The sequence below is a fragment of the Schistocerca cancellata genome, chromosome 4, assembly GCF_023864275.1.
Source record: "Schistocerca cancellata isolate TAMUIC-IGC-003103 chromosome 4, iqSchCanc2.1, whole genome shotgun sequence".
In the NCBI taxonomy this organism is placed as follows: Eukaryota; Metazoa; Arthropoda; class Insecta; order Orthoptera; family Acrididae; genus Schistocerca; species Schistocerca cancellata.
In genome coordinates, this window is record NC_064629.1 from 230,049,259 (window position 1) to 230,073,545 (window position 24,287).

The following is a 24,287-nucleotide window of genomic DNA, read 5'->3' on the forward strand; positions in this document are numbered from 1 at the left end:
TTTACAGTGGTGTCGTAAACGATGGGCGACATGCAAATAATCACTGTTCCTCACTATATACAATGCCCATGCAAGTAATGGATATGAATCACTAATAACAGCTATCGTAGTTGTCTCTTGTAGCCCGGGTCTACTTGTGTTCGTCTTCTACTGTCCGGCCGAGGCTGGCTGGAGAGGCGCTTATATTCTCTTCGGCTAGATGCCCCTCATGTCGTGGTGCCGTCCCAGTCAGCGAACTACTAGCTGAAGTTGTCTCAAAGCCTTCTCTACTCTTGCGTTCATCTTCGTGCCGGCGCTTATGGTTACGCTGGAACATATAGCATTTCTTGTAATGCCATAACTTAGCTTTATTTAAGCGTTAGGAAAGGAAATGGACGTACATGCAGTCACACACGATCCTATACGTGACATTTTTATTATTTTATTATCCGTGTTCTTATGTTGATAAGCGAACACTGTCTCTTTGTCCGTAGCAGTCAGCCTTTCAAGAGCCCAATTTGTGTCCATGGACCGTCATCGCAAGAAAGAATTTAATTTCATTAAGCATCTAGTTCATATTCTACGCTAATAACCGTGGCTTCGGGCGTCCAGAAACTAATATCATCGCTCCAGACCTAATTAACGAAAATATTCGGATAATTTAGGCCAGTCACTCATTTCTGGAGGTACAGTTCATCCGATTCACCAGTTTGTGTTACATATACCATAGTCACACTGTTTAGACATTGTACGTATAAATCATTGCTTTTCGTCCTGTGACTTGAGGTTGATTTGTTATAGCCCAAGGAACAGATCGACAACTGCTGTCAGATGCTTACGAAAACAATCCTCTAACCACTACCTTCGGTCGTTTATAGCGTTTGGCGGAAATTTGAGTTTAAAACTGGCCGAAAGATCTCGTCTCTAATGTCCTCAACTTCTACGGTGCACAAACACTGACCTTCCACTGCAGCCAGTAGCTGAGAGACTGAACTCACACTTGGGAGTACGGCGGTTTAGATCCCCACTCGGCCATCCAGATTTAAATTGTCTGTGCTGTCCCTAAATTGCTTAAGACGTTTAAGCTCAGAACATGTTCTGTCAAGGATATTAAATGGTGATTTTTGGGATCATTCTACCACACTACTTGTAAATGGATGTGATACGTCGTTTCTTCCAATTACTGGACACGGTTTGTTGTTTGAAGGATCTCTGTAGATAATGGTTAAAAGATAAGTGAAATTGCAGCTGTGTCCCAGCACCACAGACGCAAAAATATTTTTAGCATTCGTATTTCCTACGTAAATTGGAAGTGGAGGGGGAGAAAGAAACGGGAAGGAGCTATTGAGATCAGCTGCATCGGGATTTTATGCGGAATCAGCGGCGACGAGTAAAAGTGTGTGCCGGACCGGGATTCGAACCCAGGATTTCCTGCTTACTAGACAGTTCTGTTAACTACTGTGCCATCCGGACATAGTGCTTATAGCAAATATGCGGACTATATCGACACTCCTCCTGACCGAACCACTTTCCCACCTAGCGCCACCTATGCGCATTTGCCGTCCATGTCCTCCTTCCTCTCTACTTAGAGATTCCGGCAGGAGGTCGGGCGTAATTGTGCATCCGCACTGACGGTGGTGATTGCCCATCGAGGTGAAACAGTTACTTGAAGGCAGGTGCGATACGTTTGATGTAAACTGAAGATGGAGGGGAAGGGAAGGAAAGGGAAGGAACTGTTGATGTCAGCTGCATCAGGACTTTATACGGAATCAGCGGCGACGAGTCAAAATGTGTACTGGATCGGGATTCTAACCCGGGATTTCCTGGTTCAAAAACGGTTCAAATGCCTCTAAGTACTATGGGACTTAACATCTGAGGTGATCAGGCCCCGAGACTTAGAACTACTTAAACCTAACAAACTTACGGACATCACACACATCCATGCCCGAGGCAGGATTCGACCCTGCGACCGTAACAGCGGCGCGGTTCCGGACTAATCTAAAAACTGCGTTCACTATTTGTGCTATTGCTTTACTACCCTACATTTCAGTTCCTGTACAGTCCATGAGTGTCTTAGCGGTATCTTTGGTACTACCAACAGCCTTTACATATGGCCAGAATTACTTCCAGTTTTCTGAGAGATTCTTCGTTAATATTTTTCTTCAGTAGTTGTTGAAACTTCACGCAGTGCTCCATCTATTTTTCATCCTGGTTTACGCATTGTGGTATCCGTAGAAGGATGAATTTCTGCTTTCCGCTGGAAATAAAAGTTACGTGGAACATTAAATTCACCTTGGGATATGTTAATTTCAAGCAGCTATTAATTCAGTGAGATAAAAAATAGAGATTACAGTTTTCACTGTCATGGAGCTCGTACTTTCAAACAGAGAAAGGTGACGCATAGTGTGTGATATCAGTTTGAATATGGGCGGAGAGGTTCAATTCTTAGTGCCATCCAGATCCAGATTTAGGTTTCCGTGGTTGGCTTAATTAACTTCAGGCAAGTGCCAGGATGGTTTCTTTGAGAAGAATAGGACCGATTTACTTCCCCATCGTCGTCCAGTTCGAGGTTCTGCTCCGTGTTTAAAGACATGGTATTCCGGTACGTGATCCTTTTAAACATTCGATGCGTGCTGCAGAGGAGGCTAATAATTCTGAGTGAATCTGTCAAAACGATGGCTACCAGAGATTGAGGAATTGCGGGATTTTTTTAATGGCTATCTATAGTGTAAATACCCCCCCCCCCCTATCCCCCGTACACTTGACCTTTGTACCAAGAGATGTAGAAAACGTTGTACTGCAAAATATCGTTCCAATACTCAACGAAACTTAGCCATTCACATACTGAGGGCTGCGTTATTAGATTTTTACAATTTTTCAGTCTTCACTACTCGTTAAAGCGAAGACCATAATGTGCAAAGTGTCTGACCTATCCCATGTAGTCTGCTGCCCCTAACTCTTTTCTGCCAGTGACATGTTGAACACTGAAAAAAAATTGAATGTGTTTTGATAAGGCCATCGCATGTAACAAATGACCCAAATTTACGGGTACAATGGAATATTAACATCGTGGGACTTCAGTTCTGAAGATATTTCTTTCGAGCTTTAAAAGGAACTGAATATATCTGAAGCTATCCACGAAGTTCAGACGTGAAATTTTTTGTAAGTATGACCATAGTTATCTGGCGATAGTTTCCACGCAGACCTTCCCTTACTTGTGGAATAATGCCACAGCTGAAGCAACGAGTAAACATTATTACCAGTATCGATTCCTGCCTTCGTAGATTTCTCTGGGGAAAATACTGGATGCACCCTGACGCGGCCAAGATATGTCTATCTCCCGCGAAACTGAGTCAACGTGGATTGAAAAGAAACAGTCAGAAAGCAACATACAGTAAGCCCTGGACAAAACGAAAATTGTCTCCAGTTGCTTTGCATTCATTTGAATGAGCACGTTAGCGCACCTAGCATTGACCTCCTTCCTCCTTTAGTACCCCAACTTGTAGAAGATGCTTGATAATCGTTACGTGTGTTTTTAACACCCTCATTTTAAATACTATTGCATTAAGGATCTCGTCTATTAATAACTTGTTTCTCTATTTTCAGGCAACTAGTACGGAAGAAATGGTCGTAGATGACCCGACTGAGGTAAGGATTTGCTACTTGACGGGATTACATTCATTTCTTCTCCACGTGTTTGAACGGCAGTGTAGTCATTTTTGCATACTGGGTCATGGAAAATGCAAATAACTGTGCTTTAAAACATTTCTCATTATTCAAATGAATTCTGGAGTAAGCACGCAAACGTAAGGTCTGCGTAAGTTACATGCACATTTGCATTTATCGAATTGTCGATCTGTTACAGACTCTTACAGCATATGAGATTAGAGTTGGCAGGGGAGATGATTTCGCTACATCTTGGGAAGCAGTATGAGAAGTAAACGACATGCGGAAGAAGCGAGTGCCTACAGCTGAATCAGCTGTTTTTGGCTGATAAAGGACATAGGCGCTTTGAAAATAGCAGAATAACATGAGTCTTTCATAGAAACAAAAATTTCGTCCGTAATTCCAACGGAATTTCAGTGGGATGGACGCAGAAAATTCTTTCATTTGAGATTTTTTTTGTGTGTTCTACAGATGTCACTTCCAGGAAAATTTGATAATATAATGAATGATTTATAGTGGTTTTCCGTGCGTTGCCTGATCGGCCCTGACGTTTCCTCTTCTATCTACGGCTCTTCAAAAGCATACTTCTTGACACACCTGCCAGGCAAGCAACAGTGACGACGACTGCGTATCAGAGGATGGTACTGTGTACCAAGCCGGTAGCCAGTAGGCAAAATAAATAAATTGCGGCTGTAGACACAAACACGTACTTTATCAGTACTGTATTGGTCGCTGTTCCACTGTCAGTGTGTCTGAAATAGGTATCAAAGTTTCAGTGAAACATAAGTAACTGGAGAATATCATTCTTAAGTTTTTTTAAGTTTTTTTGCGTCCGAGGTACAGCAGCACAACATCGTAGGTAGCGATGTTGGTTAGAATTTCGATGCCCATCCGTGCCAAAGTATGAAGCTCTTGTCTTTCTGCACATGTGAGGAAGTTCAGTACAGCATAGAACTGATTTTATTTCTAATCAGTAAACAGCTTCGAAGAACTTACACACGCTTGCCTGGCATCAGCAAGAAATTTGCTGAAGGGGATTGAAGGAATTCCATTCAAGCAGTAGCCCAGTTAATGTTCATAAAATTATGATGTGCACTATGGTACGGGAAGGGGACGAATGATTCTCAAATGGTCGGATCAGATCTGAGTTGTTACAGTTTCCTAAGCTCCTGTAACAAACTGCCTGTTGGCTTCTGTCTCGGGCTCTTCGGCCGACGTTTGTTTGATTTTTCTGACGTTTCGCCAGCAGTAGTGGCTGTCATTGTCAAAGCTTCACCCTCAATTTTTGGGGAAGCTTTGATAATGACAGCCACTGGTGCAGGCGAAACGACAGAAAAATCAAACAAACGTCGGCCGAAGAATCCGGCACAGAACCCAACAGGCAGTTTGTCAACAAGTGGTCCACGAAAGTCTTAAGAATGTTGTATTGCTGCCGTAATTATAACTCTTTTTTTAAATGAATACGCAAAGCTCTGACTCGCCTACAGGCTTAACGTTTTGTTAGCTGACGTGAGTGTCCATCTTTTGGATAACCAAATCATTCATTATCCACCTATGTGAAATGCTATAAACTGTACTAGATGGTTTGGTAACTTCAATTACAACTATCACTGTAAATGTAAAATGAAAGATCTCGTCCTTTGTTCTGTTTGTAATTAACACCAAATAATCACGTTGTCCTTATTTTATAAAAAATAGTCATTCGCACAAGCATAATTGCCTGAGGATGAGGATGCTAGGCTGATGGACGACTTTCCGAAAACTGAATGGTGTCTCTTGACTGCAGTACCCACCGCTGGAAGTTAACTCCGTTTGTTGTTTATATCGTGTGCAGCAAGCGCTCCAGCCTCTGACCCTCATCTTCCCAGTGTGTTGGAGTGGCATAGTAGCCGTGAATCATTTAGTTGTAGCCCAGTCTGAAGTTCCACTAAGATTCACTTTTATTTCTTTATCCACTTGCCACTATGCTGATGTGGCCTAGGGAGAAACACTAAGTCGGTGCAAAACTCCACCTAATGTACTGTTTACACAGTGATTTGCAGACAGTTTCGCTCAGAAAGGCCATCAGAGGAAAACAGTGTTCTATACGATTTAGCTGATGAATTATTAATTGTGCATCTTTCAGAGGTGTGCGTCGTACCTCTGTATGGTCCAGAGTCGAGAGAGACCGCCCAGTTACAGGGGGAGGATATAAATATGGAAACACCACAGGCACAACACATTACCATACCTAATACGGTAAAGGAAACCAGTTGGCACTCAGAACAGCTTCCCAGTCGCCTCGGAACGGATAAACACAGGTCCTGGATAGTTCTCAAGGTCATAGTGTACCATTCCTCCTGCAAAGTAATGACAAGTTTAGGTAACGATGGTGGAGGTGGAGGTGGATAGCGATCAAGCACCCTGCTCCGCAAAGTAGACCACAAAGGCTCAATAATATTGCGATCTGGTGGCTGCAGTGGCCAGGGGAGATGAGACAATTCATCCTCGTGCTCACAAAATCAGCCCTGGGCAATTCGAGCTGTGTGAACATTGTAACATGGGATGGATCTGATCAGCCAGATTGATCACAAAATACTTGACAGTGAGGCGACCTTGCAGAGTAACCATGGGGCCATGGAATACGACGATACTGCTGCCCAAATCACCACCGAACCCCCGTCATGTTTCATTCTTCAGGCGTGAACTCGGCCACAAGTTGGAAACTGTGCAGCAAGAATCATCCGACCAAATGACATTCTTCAGTTGCTTCATACTCCAGCTTTTATGGCTTCGGCACCACGTTTTTCTGTTACGTGCATTTGCATAACTGAAGAGTGGATTTGGAATTCCAGTTCGCATTGTAATTCCCTCCTTACGGAGCTCTATTCGTGTTTTTTTAGTAGTGATGGTGTTCGTGAGTGCGACATTCTGTTACGCAGTGACTTTTGCAGCTGGCGTCCCCTTATTTTTCGTCACTATCTTCTTCAGTGATCACTCATCACACACTTTCGTCTGCGTTGTCACTTGGCGGATGATGATTTTCGAGTTTCCTTGTATGCGGTATAAACCTTCGATACGGTATCCCTTGAATCGCCAAACACCTCGGCTACCTTGGGTACGGAAGCACCCGCCATGCAAGCACCAAACAATTTTCTTACGATTCGCGGTCACTTAGATCCTTCATAAGCACTCACAACTAAACGGAACACTGTTCTGACCACGACTGCCAGCGTATTGAGGAAGCTGCGCAGGTTCCTTTCGGGATCAAACACAATAGCGCAGCATGTAGGCTTAGATAGCATCTCCATTTATGTTCAGGCATGCATTTCTCACACTGTTTCCATTTTTTTGTCTAACCCCCGATCTCTAACATGGCGGATGAGAAAGAAATGCTTTTGCGAGATAATTTCCCCTATCACGAAGGTGTTATGATTAAGCAAAGCAGGAAGTGCCAACTTGACATTCTGGTGTCTAAAACTCGCCGTGGATGGTACTTCTTTTTTTGAGTAACTGTTTCCAGTTGGCTACACTAAACAAAATAGATAAAATATTGTCGCCCCTCGATATATTACTGGACCTGAGGCTATTTATCGCCGAGTGCTGTTGGCAAGCAGGTTGCACTTAGTCATTGAGGTCAGTTGAGGAGCTACTTGACTGGGAAGTAGTGGCTTCGGCCACGGAAGTAGACAACGGCAGGGAGAGCGGTGTGGTGAACAGATGCCTCTCCATATCCGCTTACAGTAACGCCTGTTGGCTGAAGATAACACGGCGGTCGGTCGGTACCGGTGGGCTTCCCAATGCGTGGTCGTCAGACAGAGAGACATACAGAGAGAGAGAGAGAGAGAGAGAGAGAGAGAGAGAGAGAGAGGTGGGTGCTATTTATTGGTCCCAGCAAGAGCATTTATACTGACTCCGATCATAGTACCCAAAAAATATCATTTACAGCTAGTCTAGTCGTAGGCCACTTAAAAATACACCTCTAGTCACATTCTGTGTTTGCTGAAGTTTCATTTTGAGCGCCTACGCTCTCGGTAATGCAGTCTAGAGAAGTTGTGGGCAAATAGCGGCCCGCTAATTGCTTTTATACGGCCTGCCAAGGCGGTCAGAAATTTTATTGTAGCAGTTTGTACCTTTTCTGAAATGCAAATCTAACTAACGCACGCAGTCACTTTAAAAAGTGAGCGCCCGCTCCCCCCCCCCCCCCCCCCCCCCCCTCTGCTTCTATGAAGTGGCTCCCCAGCCCAAACTATTGCCCAACCATGGTCTGAGTTTAGATCTCGCCGTGGACACTGTTACCGACTTGTGGAGAGAAATTGCTATTCAGTACCAAAATTAGAGAACAAATCTCCAGCGGAAAGTTTCCCACAGACGCTACGAGAGCAGATGAAGTGCTTTGTTCTGACCGTTCCACCACTCTTTTTAGAATCTCTCGATCTCTCGAGTTCTCCCTTGCTCATTTCACATCACTGTTACTCGTTTGGATGCTGAAGCACGATTTTCATACATTCTTAACAGTAGCAAACCACCTGGAGTGATGACGAGACTAATGACGATTCTTTTAGATGGAAATATTTAAAGATTTTACTGTATAGTGAGTTTGATGCTACTATTAGTATATACGGGTTTTTCGCCCCTGTTTCACCGTTGTTTGTTATTTTACGTATGTACTGCGCGCGGCTGTAACTGCTCAATGAATCCTGCTGGTACGATCGAATCCGATTCGTTAAATGCTGACTACGTCGGCTTGGCACTTAACCGCCTCCCATGTTTTCGTTTGTGAAAAAACTAAAAGATACACCCAAAACGACACATAGGCCGCGCAACGTCGTAAATGCAGCACACAACGGAAATCAATGAATGTAAACAATACATGGCACACGGAAAATATTAAATGTAAACAGAAATAAATGGTGCTACATGTGCAAAATAAATATTTAATAAAGTCGCTGTGTGTTGAGGTAATCTGAACTACTTACTGCGCCGTCGACTCGAACCAGCTTCGATGATGTCCCGGCAGAATACAAATCTGATGGCTTCCACCGGGCGAGGAGTTCAGCTCTAACTGCGACTAAACAAACTTCCCGGAGGAACTGCAGTCAGACAACATTCCAGACATACATAATGGTCAGTAAGTCAAAAGAATTGACACCCAGGGAAAGAAACGATAGCTGCCACAAAGTTTCTTCCTGCAGATCATGGAGCCGTCTGTTTTTTTTTAGGAATTTTATAGGACTTCCGGGGACGAGGTTACGTTCATTACAAATTCATAATTATATTGCAAACTAAAAAATATTTTTCACGAAGTAGTATTGTGGATATTGATTGTTTATATCTGATAACTGCTGTAAGAAATCCATTTGTTGTTTTATATGTAGCCGACGTGAGAAGAAAATATGTGTTCTGTTAGTGCTAAAACACATTTTCAGTAAGAGGTATTCTGTACGTCTAGTCCATCATCCACATACTTCTTCCCGCAGAGTGCATCCTTCATAGGGCGAAACAAATGAGAGTTCGAATCTGCGAGGCCAGGGCTGTAGGGTGGATGAGGAAGAACCTTCGACCATAGATACTAGTAGACTGGCCTTGCTGTCCAGAAGCCATAGGGATGGTGTGGCTCCAACATAAAACACGTGACTGTTGGCAAAACGTGGCGGGATTTCAAATCAGCGGTCTGCCATCCCAAGTTTGTTTCGTATTTTACCCACATTTCTCAATTGACTGCCAAACGCTTCCAACAAAAATTACATTTTTATTTGCGAAAAATTATGTCAGAACTACATTTGACCTGGATTTGTTCACAGTACCAATTATAAAATCTAACAAATACATCGAACGCCCCTCTGGTGGGCAGAGGGACGAAATTACTATAAACTATCAATTAAAGTAAAATGTCGTTAAAATTCTTTTAAACAGTAAGAGTGGGCTCGTGTCAAAACTTTAAGTATTGGATTCGCCGCGTTTTGAGCTCTTGTCACTTATATAAAAGAAAATGGGATATGGGAATTATGTCAACTGTTGGTGCCAAAATTGTCGACTTTACGAGCAGGTCCATTTTAGAGTATCAATTTTAGGTGCACTTCAAAGGTTCAGTTCCTACTATTTTTACAAAAGTTTAAACTATCAGTTAAAAAAAATATTTTAGATGAAAGGTGAGACTATGAAGTTTCAGAAAATAATTTTGGAGCCTACATTTATTTAATAGTATTAGCAGGCAGAAAAAAATTCTCTTCATGTGTCGACTATAGGTGCTCTTACCTTATTTTAATCTCACTTGTATATACAAAAAGGCGCGTATGTGCAGATGGCTTAAAGTTTTTCCGTTTCAGGCCCTGTATCCAAAGCTGACTTCGGTTTTCATCCTTAGGGAACCTATGAGTAGGAAAGAGAAACAGTTATAGTTACTTCTGTAACCGAATTATCACAGATACTTTCCAAAATGTAATGTGAGTCTGACTTTACAGGCATCACTTTCAACACTTTAATTTACGTGATACTCTATTTCAAGTGTAAAAAACATATAAAAGTCACTTCAGCAGACTTCAATAAACGCATCTGCACTATCATAGAAACACACGTGAAATGTAATGCCATTTCTCCCGACAAAACGCTGAGTACAGCCATAAGCGCAACACGAAACAACCATGTTTTGTCAACATTCACGTGACTTTAGCCCAAAGATGTTGGAGCCACGAAAATGACGTCAGGGCCAGTCTATTATATTTATGGTCGAAGGGAAGAACAGTCCAGTGAAGTTTTGTGAGCTGCTCTCGGGTGCGCAGACTTAAGTGTGGCCTTGCGTTTTGTCGTGGAGAAGGACAAGTGTGTTTGCATTTTTGTGGCGGCGAACATTCTGAAGTCGTTTCGTCCATTGTCTGAGGGTGGCACAATACAATTCAGAGCTGATCGTTGCACCACGAGGGGGGCGTCAAACAGAATAACCACTTAAGATTCCCAGATGACCTTCGCCATGACTTTACCGACTGAGGGCGTTATTTTGAAGTTTTTCTTCGTAGGAGAGGTGGTATGGCGCCACTCCATGAATTGCTGTTTTGTGTGCAGTTCGAAATGATGAACCCACGTTTCATCGCCTGTGACGATGTTCATCAAAACATTGTCACGATCAGCCTCTCAACGCCCAATCAGTTCGTCATAGATGATCTTTCATTGGTCGTTGTGGTCTCCTGTTAGGCGGCGAGGAACCCAGTGGGCGTATACCTTTGAGTACCCCAACTGGTGGAAGAGTGTGTCAGCACTACTAACAGAGACGTCGAGTTGAGCAGCGAGATATATGATTGTGATCCGTCGATCATCTCCAGTGAGTGTGTCCACACGTTCCAACATTGCGGCTGTCACGGCTGTGTGCGGCCGGCTAGGACGCCGGAGATAGGACAGGTTTGCACGACCTTGTTGCGATGATGACAGCGACTCACCCTGCTTTTTTTCACTGCCAGGTCTCTGCAGACATTTCGCAATCGCCTGTGGATATCTGCGATGCTCTTAATTTCCGCCAAAAGAAACTCAGTGATAGCGTTCTGCTTGGAACGCACCACCGTTACAGGCGTCATTTTGAAGGCTACGTATAGCGCCGCCACCTATCGGAACATGTTGAAAATAGAGGAGCTGAAGCAGGAATATTCTAGTATGTTCCACAGCAAATTCCGCATTTTTTTCTACCGAAATTGGCCAAGAAAAAAATTTCGTTGCAGTACTTACTGAACACCCCCTAGTGTACTGATTGAACATGAGAAAACGGCTCACCCATCCATCAAAGGATACTGAAACACCTCAAGTTTACGAACATTGATGTTGGTTATAATGTATTACGGAAGTGTTACAACCCTTCCACCCCGTACTCTCATGTGTTCATCAGATACTCACTTTTTAGTTTCTGAAGACGCCAGTGACACTACTACTAGGGACACACATGGTGGTCTCCACTCCGCAGTCTTTTCTGGTGGGAAGAGTTACAGTTCCGCATACACACCATGATCATTATTTCGAACAACACGTATGAAACTCACGTGCAGATTACGTTGATAACTCAGTGCTGCACAGGATCTAAAGGGCGCCACGCGACTAGCGTCTGAGAAGACAGTTATATTGTTCGCTTGGCCGTACAGGTTGTAAAGTCATGTCACGTAATTTGAGTTTGAAAATAGGCCTGTTTGCAGAAAATAAAGTGATGGCGTGCAGAGCATCACGGACTATTAGCACGACAAATAATTTACTGCGGCTTCCCTTGATGCGGCAGCAGAGAGTGGTGCGCTGACTGTGGTGCGTCCAGTAACAACGCTGGACACGGGAGAGACACCACTTCGTCTTTCCAGATGAGTTCTGGTCTGCATACAGCATCACGATTGACGCACCCGTGGATGGTGGCTCCGAGAACGAACGATCGTTGCGTGGTTGCATTCGTCATTGTCATACTTGGCGTCAGTCAGTATCATGCCATTAGGTACACAACACGATCACCTCAGGTTTGCATAGCCGGTAATTTGGACAGTAGCTGTTACATTTATAAGGGTTAAGTCCGGTGGACTGCGCTGAACCTGTGAAGTCTTTCAGCAAGATAACGCAAGATCACATGTTGTCCGTGGTGTCCTTACCCACATCGATACAGAGGGGTGTTAGATCGTTGTCCTGGCCAGAACGTTCTCCATATATCCCACCCATTGGTGACATCTGGCGGTGGTTTGCCGAGAGACTGGCATGTTATCACTCGCCAGCCACAAAGAAGGATGAAGTCTGGCACAGAGTTGAAGCAGCTTGGAGTGACGTATCCGTATTTGTCGTCAAAGTTCGTTTTGACTCACGCACAGCCGGATTTGAGCCGTTATTGCTGCTATAGTTGGCAGCTCTGTGTACTAAATTTAACACTCTGTATACCTCCAACACTCCTACAAATTTAATCATGTATTCTTATACGTGCGACAAGTAAAGTTCTCAGAATGAGAGTTTTCACTCTGCAGCGGAGTGTGCGCTGATAGGAAACTTCCTGGCAGATTAAAACTGTGTGCCAGACCGAGACTGGAACTCGGGACCTTTAAGTTTCGCGGGCAAATGCTCTACCAACCGAGCTAGCCAAGCACAACTTACGCTCCGTCCTCACAGCTTAACTTCTGCCAGTATCTCGTCACCTACCTTCCAAACTTTACAGAAGCTCTCCTGTGAACCTTGCAGAACTAGCACTCATGAAAGAAATGAGAGCTTCTGTAGAGTTTGGAAGGTAGGAGACGAGATACTGGCAGAAGTGAAGCTGTGAGGATGGGGCGTCAGTCGTGCTTGGGTAGCTCAGTTTGTAGAGCACTTGCCCGCGAAAGGCAAAGGTCCCGAGTTACCCTCGTCCGGCACACAGTTCTAATCTGCCAGGAAGTTTCAAGTAAAGTCCTGTTATTCCTAGTTTCGCTATTTGAATGGTCAGTAGTGCACTTCATTGGTTAAAGTTTGCACTCGGTGACGAATCCTATTATGTACATCACAAAGTCTTACATTCATAGCACAAAAATGGTATTAAATCTAACAAAGCAAAATAAATGAAGAAAATCTAACTGTAGCAGCATCAGTATCGCGAAACAGGATGGACGTTTCCTCTCAGTTTGTGGGCGGGGGAGGAGATGTAGCGAATGGTCCAGAGCGCGCCCGCTGGCGCTTTTGAATGGAGGGGGGAGGGTGGGCGGTGTTAGGCAGCGCGGCGCGGCGCAGCGCCTAGTCTGAGTTCCCCGCCGCTTGTTTAACACGCGACCGCGCCTGCACCAGACGGCCTCAGTGCATGCCTGCTGACATTTTCCGCGGCCTGATTCAGGTGGGAAACTTAGCTGGCGGTACACTTTTTATAGCCCACTCACAAAAAGGCTGCGCCGGTGTGTAGCTCGGGAGTGTCTTGTGGAGACCTCAGAAAGCTTCACGTTACTTACGATGAAAATAATTTCGCTACGATATAACTTGGTGTAATCCAGGCGTGTTTCGAGGGTGTTTTGTTGAATTTTCTCGGCACATTTGTCAAGACACAGTAAATGTGCGACCTTCGGACTGCAGCGCAGAGCAGGCAGTTTCCATTCATAGACCACTGTGTATCAGCTGAGCTACCGTGCCAAGAATACAGTGTGAAGATCTGTACCGATAAGAAAAAAGACGTTTAGCGGAATCGAATATTGTGTGTGCTGTAAAAACAGAAATGTCACATATTCCCAAATTGGTCAAAACTAGAAGTAAAGTTCCTATAATGTCCGGGAAAGAAAGCCTGTTCAGCCTCTTATTCTCATCTGTTACATAGAATACACTAGCCAGTGCTGCATGTGTCTGAAACGCAACCTGACAACTTCTTCAACCATTCTTCTAAGGCGCTACAGTCTGGAACCACGCGACCGCTACGGTCGCAGGTTCGAATCCTGCCTCGGGAATGGATGTGTGTGGTGTCCTTAGGTTAGTTAGGTTTAAGTAGTTCTAAGTTCTAGGGGACTGATGACCTCAGATGTTGAGTCCCATGGTGCTCAGAGCCATTTGAACCATTCGTGTAAGTTCAAAATGGTTCAAATGGCTCTGAGCACCATGGGACTCAACATCTGAGGTCATCAGTCCCCTAGAACTTAGAACTACTTAAACCTAACTAACCTAAGGACACCACACACATCCATGCCCGAGGCAGGATTCGAACATGAGACCGTAGCGGTCACGCGGTTCCAGACTGAAGCGCCTCTAACCGCACGGCCACACCGGCCGGCCCTTCGTCTAAGTGTATCGCGCACTATTTCAAATACACTTTGCTCTATTCGGATTGTGTCACATGCATTAGTCACACTTCCTGTAAAGTCTGCGTATTGTCGACGGGTTGGGCATCCATCAATGCCTGTAAGTATCCACCTACCCAGGAATTCAATGGAGTTAACTCCGGTAAAAGGGGAGGCTATGCTCCCTGACCACCTCGACCAATCCTTCCCCATGAGACGTTGGGTTGAGGTAGTGCCCCGTCGTGCATCATCACAGTAGTTCTATTTTTGCTAGGGTAACGTTCCCCAGTAGCGCTGAAATAGGTGATAGACAGCACCTGTTAATCTGTTTGGTTAAGTGTATGACTCTGAGTGTCTCACCTACAATTCCTGCCCATACACTGACAATGAAACAATGCCAATGCCTCACCTCCAGGATTGCCCGAGAATTTGCATATGTCTACACGTGAGTATTGTGGGAATTTACTACACCATCTGTAGTGAATTGTGCTTTATCTGTAAATTAAATGCAGGTCGTTAACGGTGGAATTTCAGCGACTCGTATCTCAACAAGAATTGATTTGCGGACAGACTATCATAGGATTTTTTTCTCCTTGCTTTGACTTGAAGCTTCAATCATATCGTAAATCTATTAAGTTATCTAGAAGATGGATATGTAGATAAGAAAGTTGTAAAATTCCAATATATATGTGGCACTGTAAAAGGAAACGTCAAAAATGAGATGCCGAAAGAAACTAAAATTAAATTTTATAAAACTGTGGCACTTTCTGTATTTCTCTGTGGCAGTGAGACCGCCACATTTACCGACCAAAAGAGAACTAAAATTCGAGCATCTGAAATTAGATACCTAAGAGCTGTCAAAGGATTTGCGAAATTGGGTATTATAAGAAACTTAAATATTAGAAAAGAGTTACAAAGTAAAGCAGTAACCAATGTAATAAACGGATATAAAGGTAGGTCGAAGAACCACGAGGAAAGAATTTCAGAGCGACAATTGCCAATGCGAGCCATGAAATTCGTACGACATGGAAAACGAAGTAATGGAAGATACAAGAACAGGTGGCGTGAACAGAGGTACCAATGAAGACTGAACAGGCCTCACGCCTAATCCCGGAAAACGGTGATGGTGGTGGTAACGTTCAGGCTATCAATTTTTTTTCAGTTTCTTGTGTAAGTAACTGCCAATCTGCTTTGCAAATGGTTCAAATGGCTCTGAGCACTATGGGACTCAACTGCTGTGGTCATAAGTCCCCTAGAACTTAGAACTACTTAAACCTAACTAACCTAAGTACATCACACACATCCATGCCCGAGGCAGGATTCGAACCTGCGACCGTAGCGGTCGTGCGGTTCCAGACTGTAGCGCCTTTAACCGCTCGGCCACTCCGGCCGGCTTCTGCTTTGCATATCTTTCTCATTATTGATCACATGTAGAGTAGAATGAACCAGGACTGCAACTGCAGACATCGATCCTAAAACAAACAAAACATTAATTACGTAACTCTATATTTTTGCCGATGTTATAATTAAAACTTTATGACTTCCCTTCGCAACGCCACCGATAAAATGCGCACTAGCGACTGCGGCGTCTGAAGTGGGTGGAGTAATGTTTGAGGCGCTGGGCTCGCCTTCAGAAGTAGTAGGGTTCAAATCCCCGTCGGGCCACCAAGATTAAGATTTTCCGTGGTTTCCCAAAATCAGTTAAATCGAATTATGAGATGATTTCTTTGATAAAGAATAGGATCGAATTTGTTTTCCAATCTTGCCCTAGCTGAGCTAGTGGTCCCACTTTACTGACCTCAGTGTCGAAGAGCCAGTTAACCTTAATTTTGGTTCCGCCTAGCAAGTGGAGAATACAGACTAGGGAAGTGCGATTCACCGTAATAAAACTGCATACGAGATAATCGGGCGACCTATTCTACGTTACTGCTCCAGCGTTTAGTGTCTTCAGCAGATAGGCCTCACAGCAGACGGACAAAATCAAAAGTTGCGCTGCTAAGATCGTAATAAGTCGTTATAATCTATAATGTGTAACAGAAATACGAGGGGGAATTTAATCGAAGCGTTTGATGTAGAATGCATGTAAATTTTGCTTCTGGCGTGTATCATTAGGATAGTGGGAATAAGAAAACTTATGAGACTCCGAGAGATGTACAAAAAGAATTTTTTTCTATGCAATTTCGTGACTAGAATAAACAGCAAATAGCTAAAATTTATAGGACGTACCCTCCACCATGAATTATGGCTTGAGGAGTACATGGGTACCTGTGGATGTATTGGCTTTTAAGCGCTAAAATTTTAGGTTAGGCTGAACCGTAAATTATGAATTGAAATACACACTGTAAAATATGAAGTCAGTTTTCATATTTCCACTACGCAGTACGTTAGACCTCGGTCATGAGGTGCATTTGTTTAAATTGACGTGATATAGATATTTTGTTCGTGCGTTGTATCGTTTTGAGCAACCTGAGGCAATGCCTACGGTCGGCAAAGGTTTTTCTTCCGAATTTATCAGCATTACACACTTCATACTTCATGAGTAAAAAAAAAAATACATCTTGAATACGATTCGGAAATGTTACCAGTTCACTAAAGCTGTTGTGCAACATGTGTCAACGTAAGAAAAAAATGAATGCCATCTCACTGCCGTATTTTGAAGCAAGGAAATGCATGTGTAATTTCAAGCTTAGACTACACTGATTTTTGTTCATTGGGTGCGGTTAAAAGAAATTACCCTCCTAAGTTCCTCAATACGAGACAGATAGCTTTTTCAGGCAACGCACGCTTAAAACTGTTAATTTTATCATAATTAATGTGCAGCACAACAAAAATAGGTCTTTTAAAGTAGAAGACCCAGCTTTTTAGTTAATATGCAGTTGTCTGACCTGACTCTCACCTGCGTGTGCTGTGTCAGTCAGTGAGCGCTTCGTGAACATCACGGATAACCCACTTTTGCCGTACTAAGGCTACGCCCTTGCCATCTCGGACTATACTGGCAGTGGAGCAGAGCCAGTCCTAACAACGGAAACTCCCCATCGCAACCCTCTCACATTTAGTGGCAAGATGGCTCAGTGGATAGCTTGTCAAAAAGTGGACACAGATAAAGTATCAAAACAGAAAGAAGGTGTACTGAACCGTGAAAAAAGCAAAATGGAAACAGCGAACGGTCCAAGCCCAAGATGTTCTACATCGAGCGAGTTTGCAGAAATGTGGCGTCGTGGTTGGGTGGTCATGGTGTGGAACTGCAAAGCGGGAGATCCATATTAAAATCTCCCTCTTGCTCCTCTTTCAAAAAATTATAAATTGTCCGTCCGTTCATTGCAGTCTCTGTTCTCCTTCCGTAGTCTTGGCAATTCTTATACTCTACATTGGTTATAGACTGAGTCATGGAATAAGAATATATAACCATCGCAGCTAAATATGATGAATTGTGAGAGCAGGCGAGATGCCGCGTAGACCGCTCACAGAAATGAAAACAACAAACAAACGCTGCAACAAAGGAATTAAAGAGTCAAAACTTACAAATCGGAACGCGAGAGTCACAAAATGAGGTACTTCTGCAGAACAGATACGAGGTACGCAGGTCTGGAGGTTCATTCCTGACACCTCCCTGTTGCAAGCGGACGTCACACCACGATACAGACACTAATTTGAATACAGCGAACAGACACTCAATGACCCGTCGGACAATTCATAATATTGTGAGGGAGATGGAGATCCGAACACGAAGCTCCCCATCTGCACTCAAAGACCGTGACCACAGAACCACGACGCCGGTGCTCTGCAAATCCCCTCGATGTTGCACACCTTTCGCTCGGACCGTTCACTGTTTCTATTTTTATTCTTTTTTCACAATTCAGTACACGTTCTTCCTGTTCAAGCTGGGTCTGTATTCAGTGTTGGAGCGGCTGCCCACTGGACCATTTCACCACAAAATCTCAGAGGGGTGCAATGGGGACTTCCTCTTGTAAGACAGCCTGCATTGTTGCCAAATCTCTCTTACCCTGCCACATGTGTACGGGTTTTTCAGCAAATGACATGTGTTAAATTAGTGTGCACTGTGACTGCAGTCTGAAAATGAGTAAGAAATGATTCAAAAGTCATGTTGTCTGTTCTACCAGTGATACAAATACTTCGTAAATTTTTTTACGGTCAAGTGTCGTTCGTGCTGTTCTTACATAGTACATAGGTGGATAATGAATAATGTTTTTGTATTGAATTGTCCGTGACGGCTATTGGCTGCTGATAATCTTATGGTTGTTAAAGTTTTTAATAAAGTCATCTCAGCCGCATCATATACAGGGTCGTCAGAAACAGTCTGAAAAGTTCGTAAGGGTGCTGCATGGCAGGTTGTGCTGATAAATAAATCTTAATAAAAAATTCGATACGTTGCGCTGTTTAGAGTTAATTAGCATTGAAGTTAGACAATCAGACCGTTCCCCGCGCAAATTTAAGCGGCCCGTCAGATACAATTAGTGTTAGCTGTTCTCATAGCATTGGCCGTAGAGGGTAGTGGGCTAGACGGCTCAGCCTTTGGCTCACTTTCGATCCTTACTTTCGTTCAGTGTCTAATTTTTGTATCGCTCTCTTGTTCGACTTTAGGAAACCAAGCGAAGACCATGTTCGGCGACGCTGTCTCTGGAGGGCGGCTTGAAATTGCGCGCATAACGGCCTGTCGGCCAGTTCAGTGGTAATTAACTCGGAAACGGCGCACGTGTCCAATTATTTTCTTAAAACATTATTTCTCTGCACATCCAACCCTCAAACACCCTTACAAGCTTTTCAGACTGTTTCTGACCACCCTGTATATAACTCCAAATCCGATTTCGAGGTCTTACATTATTTCCACGTGTAGTATATTATAAGCCGTGAACTGGACAAAGCAAAATCGTCATCGGCATTGTAATGTACGTGCACACGGTGAAACCGAAAATAAGAGTGCCACAGGGAACTGTTGAGGCTTTCGTGGACAGTTTCCGATATATTTGTTACGTTTCGTCTCTGGATTTGGCCGACGTTTATTTAATGATTTTTCTGAGTCTTGCCAGCACGAGTGGCGGGCATTCTCAAAGATTCACCATCCACTAAAATTACTAACCAAATGTCAGCCGAACATTCCGTGACGAATTTCAACAGGCAATAGGCCAAAATATAATACATAACTATTAAGTATGCCAAAACACGTGACAAAGAACTAACTGCCGTTGGACACAGACTGCATCTTACCCTCTGAGCACGCAGTTGTCTGTCACATAACGATGTCTGTCACATAACGATCTCTTTCGAAATTTTAAAACAAGCGTCGGTCCCCTTTGTCTAGCACGCCCGATGAGAAGAACTTTTCATTCTATTACGAATCTACAAAGCTAATCTCACGATTTGTACAGCTCTCTCTAGTACCTCTGCATCTTTGTGTCCAGTTTTAGTTTTATTATTGATTTTTTTGTGAATAATGTTCCCTATTCTCTAAGATACAACTTAAAAGTAATCGATGAAACATTTATCCCATTAATTATTTTTTTGCAAGACGATGAAGCTGTGCAGAAGTTGAATAGTCTTCATCGACCAAAAAATACACAAATGGAAACCCGACAGGGTAGCCGAGAGCGCTAACGCGCTGCTTCCTGGACTCGGGTAGGCGCGCTGGCCCCGACACTGTTAGCATGTGAACTACAGAAAGTGAATGATTTGGAACGCAGTGACTTTACGAACAGAGTTTACTACACTTACTACACTACACTTAGGTGACAAAAGTCATGGGATAGTGATATCCACTTGTACATATGGTAGTAGTATCGTGTACACAAGGAATAAAAGGGCAATACATTGGTGAAGCTGTCATTTGTACTCATGTGATTCATGTGAAAAGGTTTCTGCCGTTATTATGGCATGGCCGCACTACGAGAAGTAACAGCCCTTGAATGCGGAATGGTTGGAGCTAGAGGCATGTGACATTGCATTTCGTAATCGTTAGGGAATTCATTATTCCGAGATCCACAGCATTAAGAGTATGCCGAGAATACCACATTTCAGGCATTACTTCTCGCCATGGACAACAGAGTGGCCAACGGCCTTGACTTAACGACCGAGAGCGGCAGCGTTTCTGTAGAGTTACCAGTGCCCACAGACAAGCAACACTACATGAAAGGAAGTGTGGCACGTAGGGCAGAGCGGCGAAATGTGGCTTTAAGGGGCTATGCAGCAGACGACCGACGCGGGTCCATTTGCTAACAGCACGACATCACCTGCAGCGCATCTCCTGGTTCAAAAAAATGGTTCAAATGGCTCTGAGCACTATGGGACTTAACTGCTGAGGTCATCAGTCCCCTAGAACTTAGAACTACTTAAACCTAACTAACCTAAGGACATCACACACATCCATGCCCGAGGCAGGATTCATACCTGCGACCGTAGTGGTCGTGCGGTTCCAGACTGTAGCGCCTAGAACCGCTCGTCCATCCCGGCCGGCGCCTCTCCTGGGTTCGTGACCATATCGGTTGGACCCTAGACTATTGGAAGACAGTGGCCTGGTCGTATGAGACCCGATTTGAGTTGGTAAAAGCAGATGGTAGGGTTAGTGTGACGCAGATCCTAAGTAGCCATGGACTCCAGTTGTCAACATGCCACTGTGCATGCTGGTGGTGGCTCCGTTATGGTGTGAGCTGTGTTTACACGGAGTGGACTGTTTCTGGTTATATTAGGGTACTTGAGACCCTTTGCAGCCATTCATGGACTTCATGTTCCTAAACAACTATGAAATTTTTATGGATGACAATGCGTCACACAATCGGGTGACAATTGTTCGCCGTTGGTTTGAAGAATATTTTGGACAATTCGAGCGAATAATTTGGCCACTCAGATAGCCCGACATCTAACATTTATGGGACCTAATTGAGAGGTCCGTTCGTGCACAGAATCCTAAACCGGCGACACCTTCGCAGTTATGGACAGCTGTAGACGCTGCATGGTTCAGTATTTCTGCAGGGGACTTCCAACGACTTGCAGAGTCCAAACCACGTCGAAATGCTGCACTACGCTGGGCAAAAGGTGGTCTGACACGGTATTAGAAGGTACCCATGACTTCTGTCATCTCAGTGCAAATAGAGACACCTCAGTTCCAGTAAAACCAACATCTTGACCCAGAAGACGTGCCCCTCGATGTGGGAGAGACCCATCGTCATAACAATGCCAAAACCGAGGAAAAATCATGCTGATACCACCAGCTACCCATCAGCCTACTCTCCATGTTGAGTAAACTCTGTGGGCAAATTTGCTGACACGGCTCAACCTTCGACTGATCGACGAAGATGTGCTGCCTTATTATCAGTTCGGAGTCCGTGAAGGACGCTCCACACCTGTCCGACTGCTACGGGTGGTAGAAGTTACCTCTGCGTTCAGCTCTATGGATTATTGTGGCATGATCTTACTGGGGGTGTCGCACGCATTTGATTGTGTGTGCCACTAGGTATTGGTTTATAAACTCCTCATGCAGGAGCTCCTAAGCTTCTTTGTGCGCCTATTAGCCAGCTGCCTAGAAGACCGCTCCTTTGCCGTTCGTGATGTCGACGCCACACGGACGAGCGGAGTAGTCCTCGCAGGAGTGCCACAAGGCTCGCTGTTGGGCTCCGTCTTCTACAGCACATTCACTCGTCTCAACAAACCACGTCTATGCTTATGATTCGCATTGCTGTGCAGGCACAGACGCCCGAAGTGATCTGACGAAGACTCCAGGACGGACGTAGAAAAGTGGGTATCGGACTGGCGCATCAAATTTAATGCTGCCGAAGGCCAGGCACCTCTCCTTACAAAGAGATGACCAGGAGCAATAGGAGACATACCCCTGTTTCATGCTCACATCCCGTGGACTGCGAAAGGAAAATATCTCTGCGTAAAGCTAGACCGCCACCTAACGTGGCAACATCTTGCAGACGACGTTTAATGAGCGATCTGCACTTTCTGAACATTGTGGCCACAAGATCTTTCGATCGACTATACTTTCCGTAATGGGTTATGCTTGCCCTGATTGGGGAACTGCCACCATGACACACATAGGAAAAGTACAACGCATCCAGAATAAAGAGCTTCGGCGTATTTACCACGTTCCACGATATTTTCGAGCCTGCTACTTACAACAAGCAACAGGGGAAAAACTAGTGCTCCAGCGGTTTTAGGACGACGCAGACGAATTCTATAGAAAATGACGCCATTCGCCAAATCCTCTTATTCGACGTCCAGGACAGCGCAGCGATGACGCAGATCGTTTTTAAGCGGCCCGTGATCCTGCTGGAAAGGCGGTAGTCTCATAGAGATAAACTCCTAGCATCGAACATACAGCACTCCAGAAGATTCATTTAACACCAGAAGTTCTTTAATAACGACCAGCATCTGATGTAGGCAATGCCTCCGGGTAGGATACTATACTATACGGAACAATAGGTTGAAGTAAAACCTCTCCTGCCCTGGGGAATGTCGTTGTAAGACGACCGAAACGTGCGTTTTAGAAATGATATTCTAAATATTTTATACAATGCCGCGGTACAACACTCAGAACAATTTTGATACGGTATCGCGTTATGTAGGTCTCTGTGGTCAATTTCGTTGCGTTAACATTTACTTTCTTTCAAACGGAGGCATCACCTTCGATCATATAGATTGTGTTGACAGATTTTAAAGAATGAAGTGTTTGGTCATGCCAACTGTATTAGTCAACCTAAATTCATCAGAATAGAAGTTTTAAGAACTTAAATGCTAAAAAATATATTACGTCATGTCATCAGGAAGAACGCGCCGACTCGTCAAGACCAAAAGAAATTTTCGTATTACCAGCGTTTGCAGACACGGACTTTTGAAAAGGACGAATAACGTACTTAAAATTCGTGTAGTGGTCCTACATTAAATAAAATTTCCAAGAATAATGTTGTCAATTTAGGAGGGGTGTGTCGACAGTTACCAGAGGCAGATCTGTTGATCTAATGTTATCTTCATTTACTTTATCAGATGGCAGCAGTTACTACAATACAGTTATATAATTTTCATATTAAAGAGCGCTACGATGTGCTAAAGTTATTGGCTTGATATTTGATAACTGAAAGCTAACAAAATAAATGGCTATTCGATGAACTGAAATACTGTCTTGAAATTTTAGTGTAACATGTCGACACATTTCCCTAAAATTCGTTTGGGAATAAATATCATGACGGTAGATAAATAGTAAGTCAATAATTTGCATCATATGTTCTTAATTTTAGTATGTCGTATGTTAAGGGAGCGGAAAACAAAGTTCTCGAAGTGTTGGCCCTGACTCCCTGATGACCTTGAAGAGACTGAAAGTAATGGACTTCAAAGTCAGAATACATACGTAAGCTATCTGAATTATTCGTCACTCAAGGACTGCATCGTCGATCGACGGAGTATGAACGTTTTCTATTTTTAGAATTGTAAAATCAAACATCACTAACCACAATTCAAATCACTTAAGGTGGTCCTGGCAGGTTGGTAATCTCTATCTTAAATAATGTAAAATTTATTCATGCTAAAGATAAATTTTATCAGAAGCTACTGGAAATAAAAATGTGTAAAAGATGCGGCTTTTAGGTTACAAACTTCTGAACTATTTAACAGAAGGATTTCTAAAAATATTGACTAGTTTCAAGATAATAATTACTTTTGTATAAAGTTCACATCAAAATAGAACCTTACGCACATAGAAAAATTTAGACAGTTTCCTAACTGCTTTCAGATTTACAGAATAGTAAAACCCCTGTGTCAATGTATTCACAATACTCAGATTAGTGTATCCTGTAGCTCTGAACAAACTATGGCAATCTCATCTCGCTGTGTCCTTTTTCCTGTTCGTCTGCGTTTTCTTGCCCTTGTTGTGAGGTCTGTAATAGCTCTCCCTGATGCCGTAACTATTTCTTTATTGATATTCAA

The 24,287-nt window shown here is 43.7% G+C and overlaps 1 protein-coding gene across 5 annotated transcripts in view; it reads left to right on the top strand.

Annotated features, from left to right (window-relative positions):
- Positions 1 to 24,287, top strand: part of LOC126183198 (ribosomal protein S6 kinase 2 beta) — a 569,810-nt gene that overhangs the window by 403,429 nt on the left and 142,094 nt on the right. For 3 of the 5 annotated variants that reach the window (XM_049924959.1, XM_049924960.1, XM_049924961.1), the window contains one exon: positions 3,586 to 3,627. The exons of the other annotated variants lie outside the window; for them this stretch is intronic. In XM_049924959.1, coding sequence (XP_049780916.1) covers positions 3,586 to 3,627 — 42 coding nt within the window. The remainder of the gene's footprint in view (positions 1 to 3,585; positions 3,628 to 24,287) is intronic. 5 annotated transcript variants of the gene reach the window in all.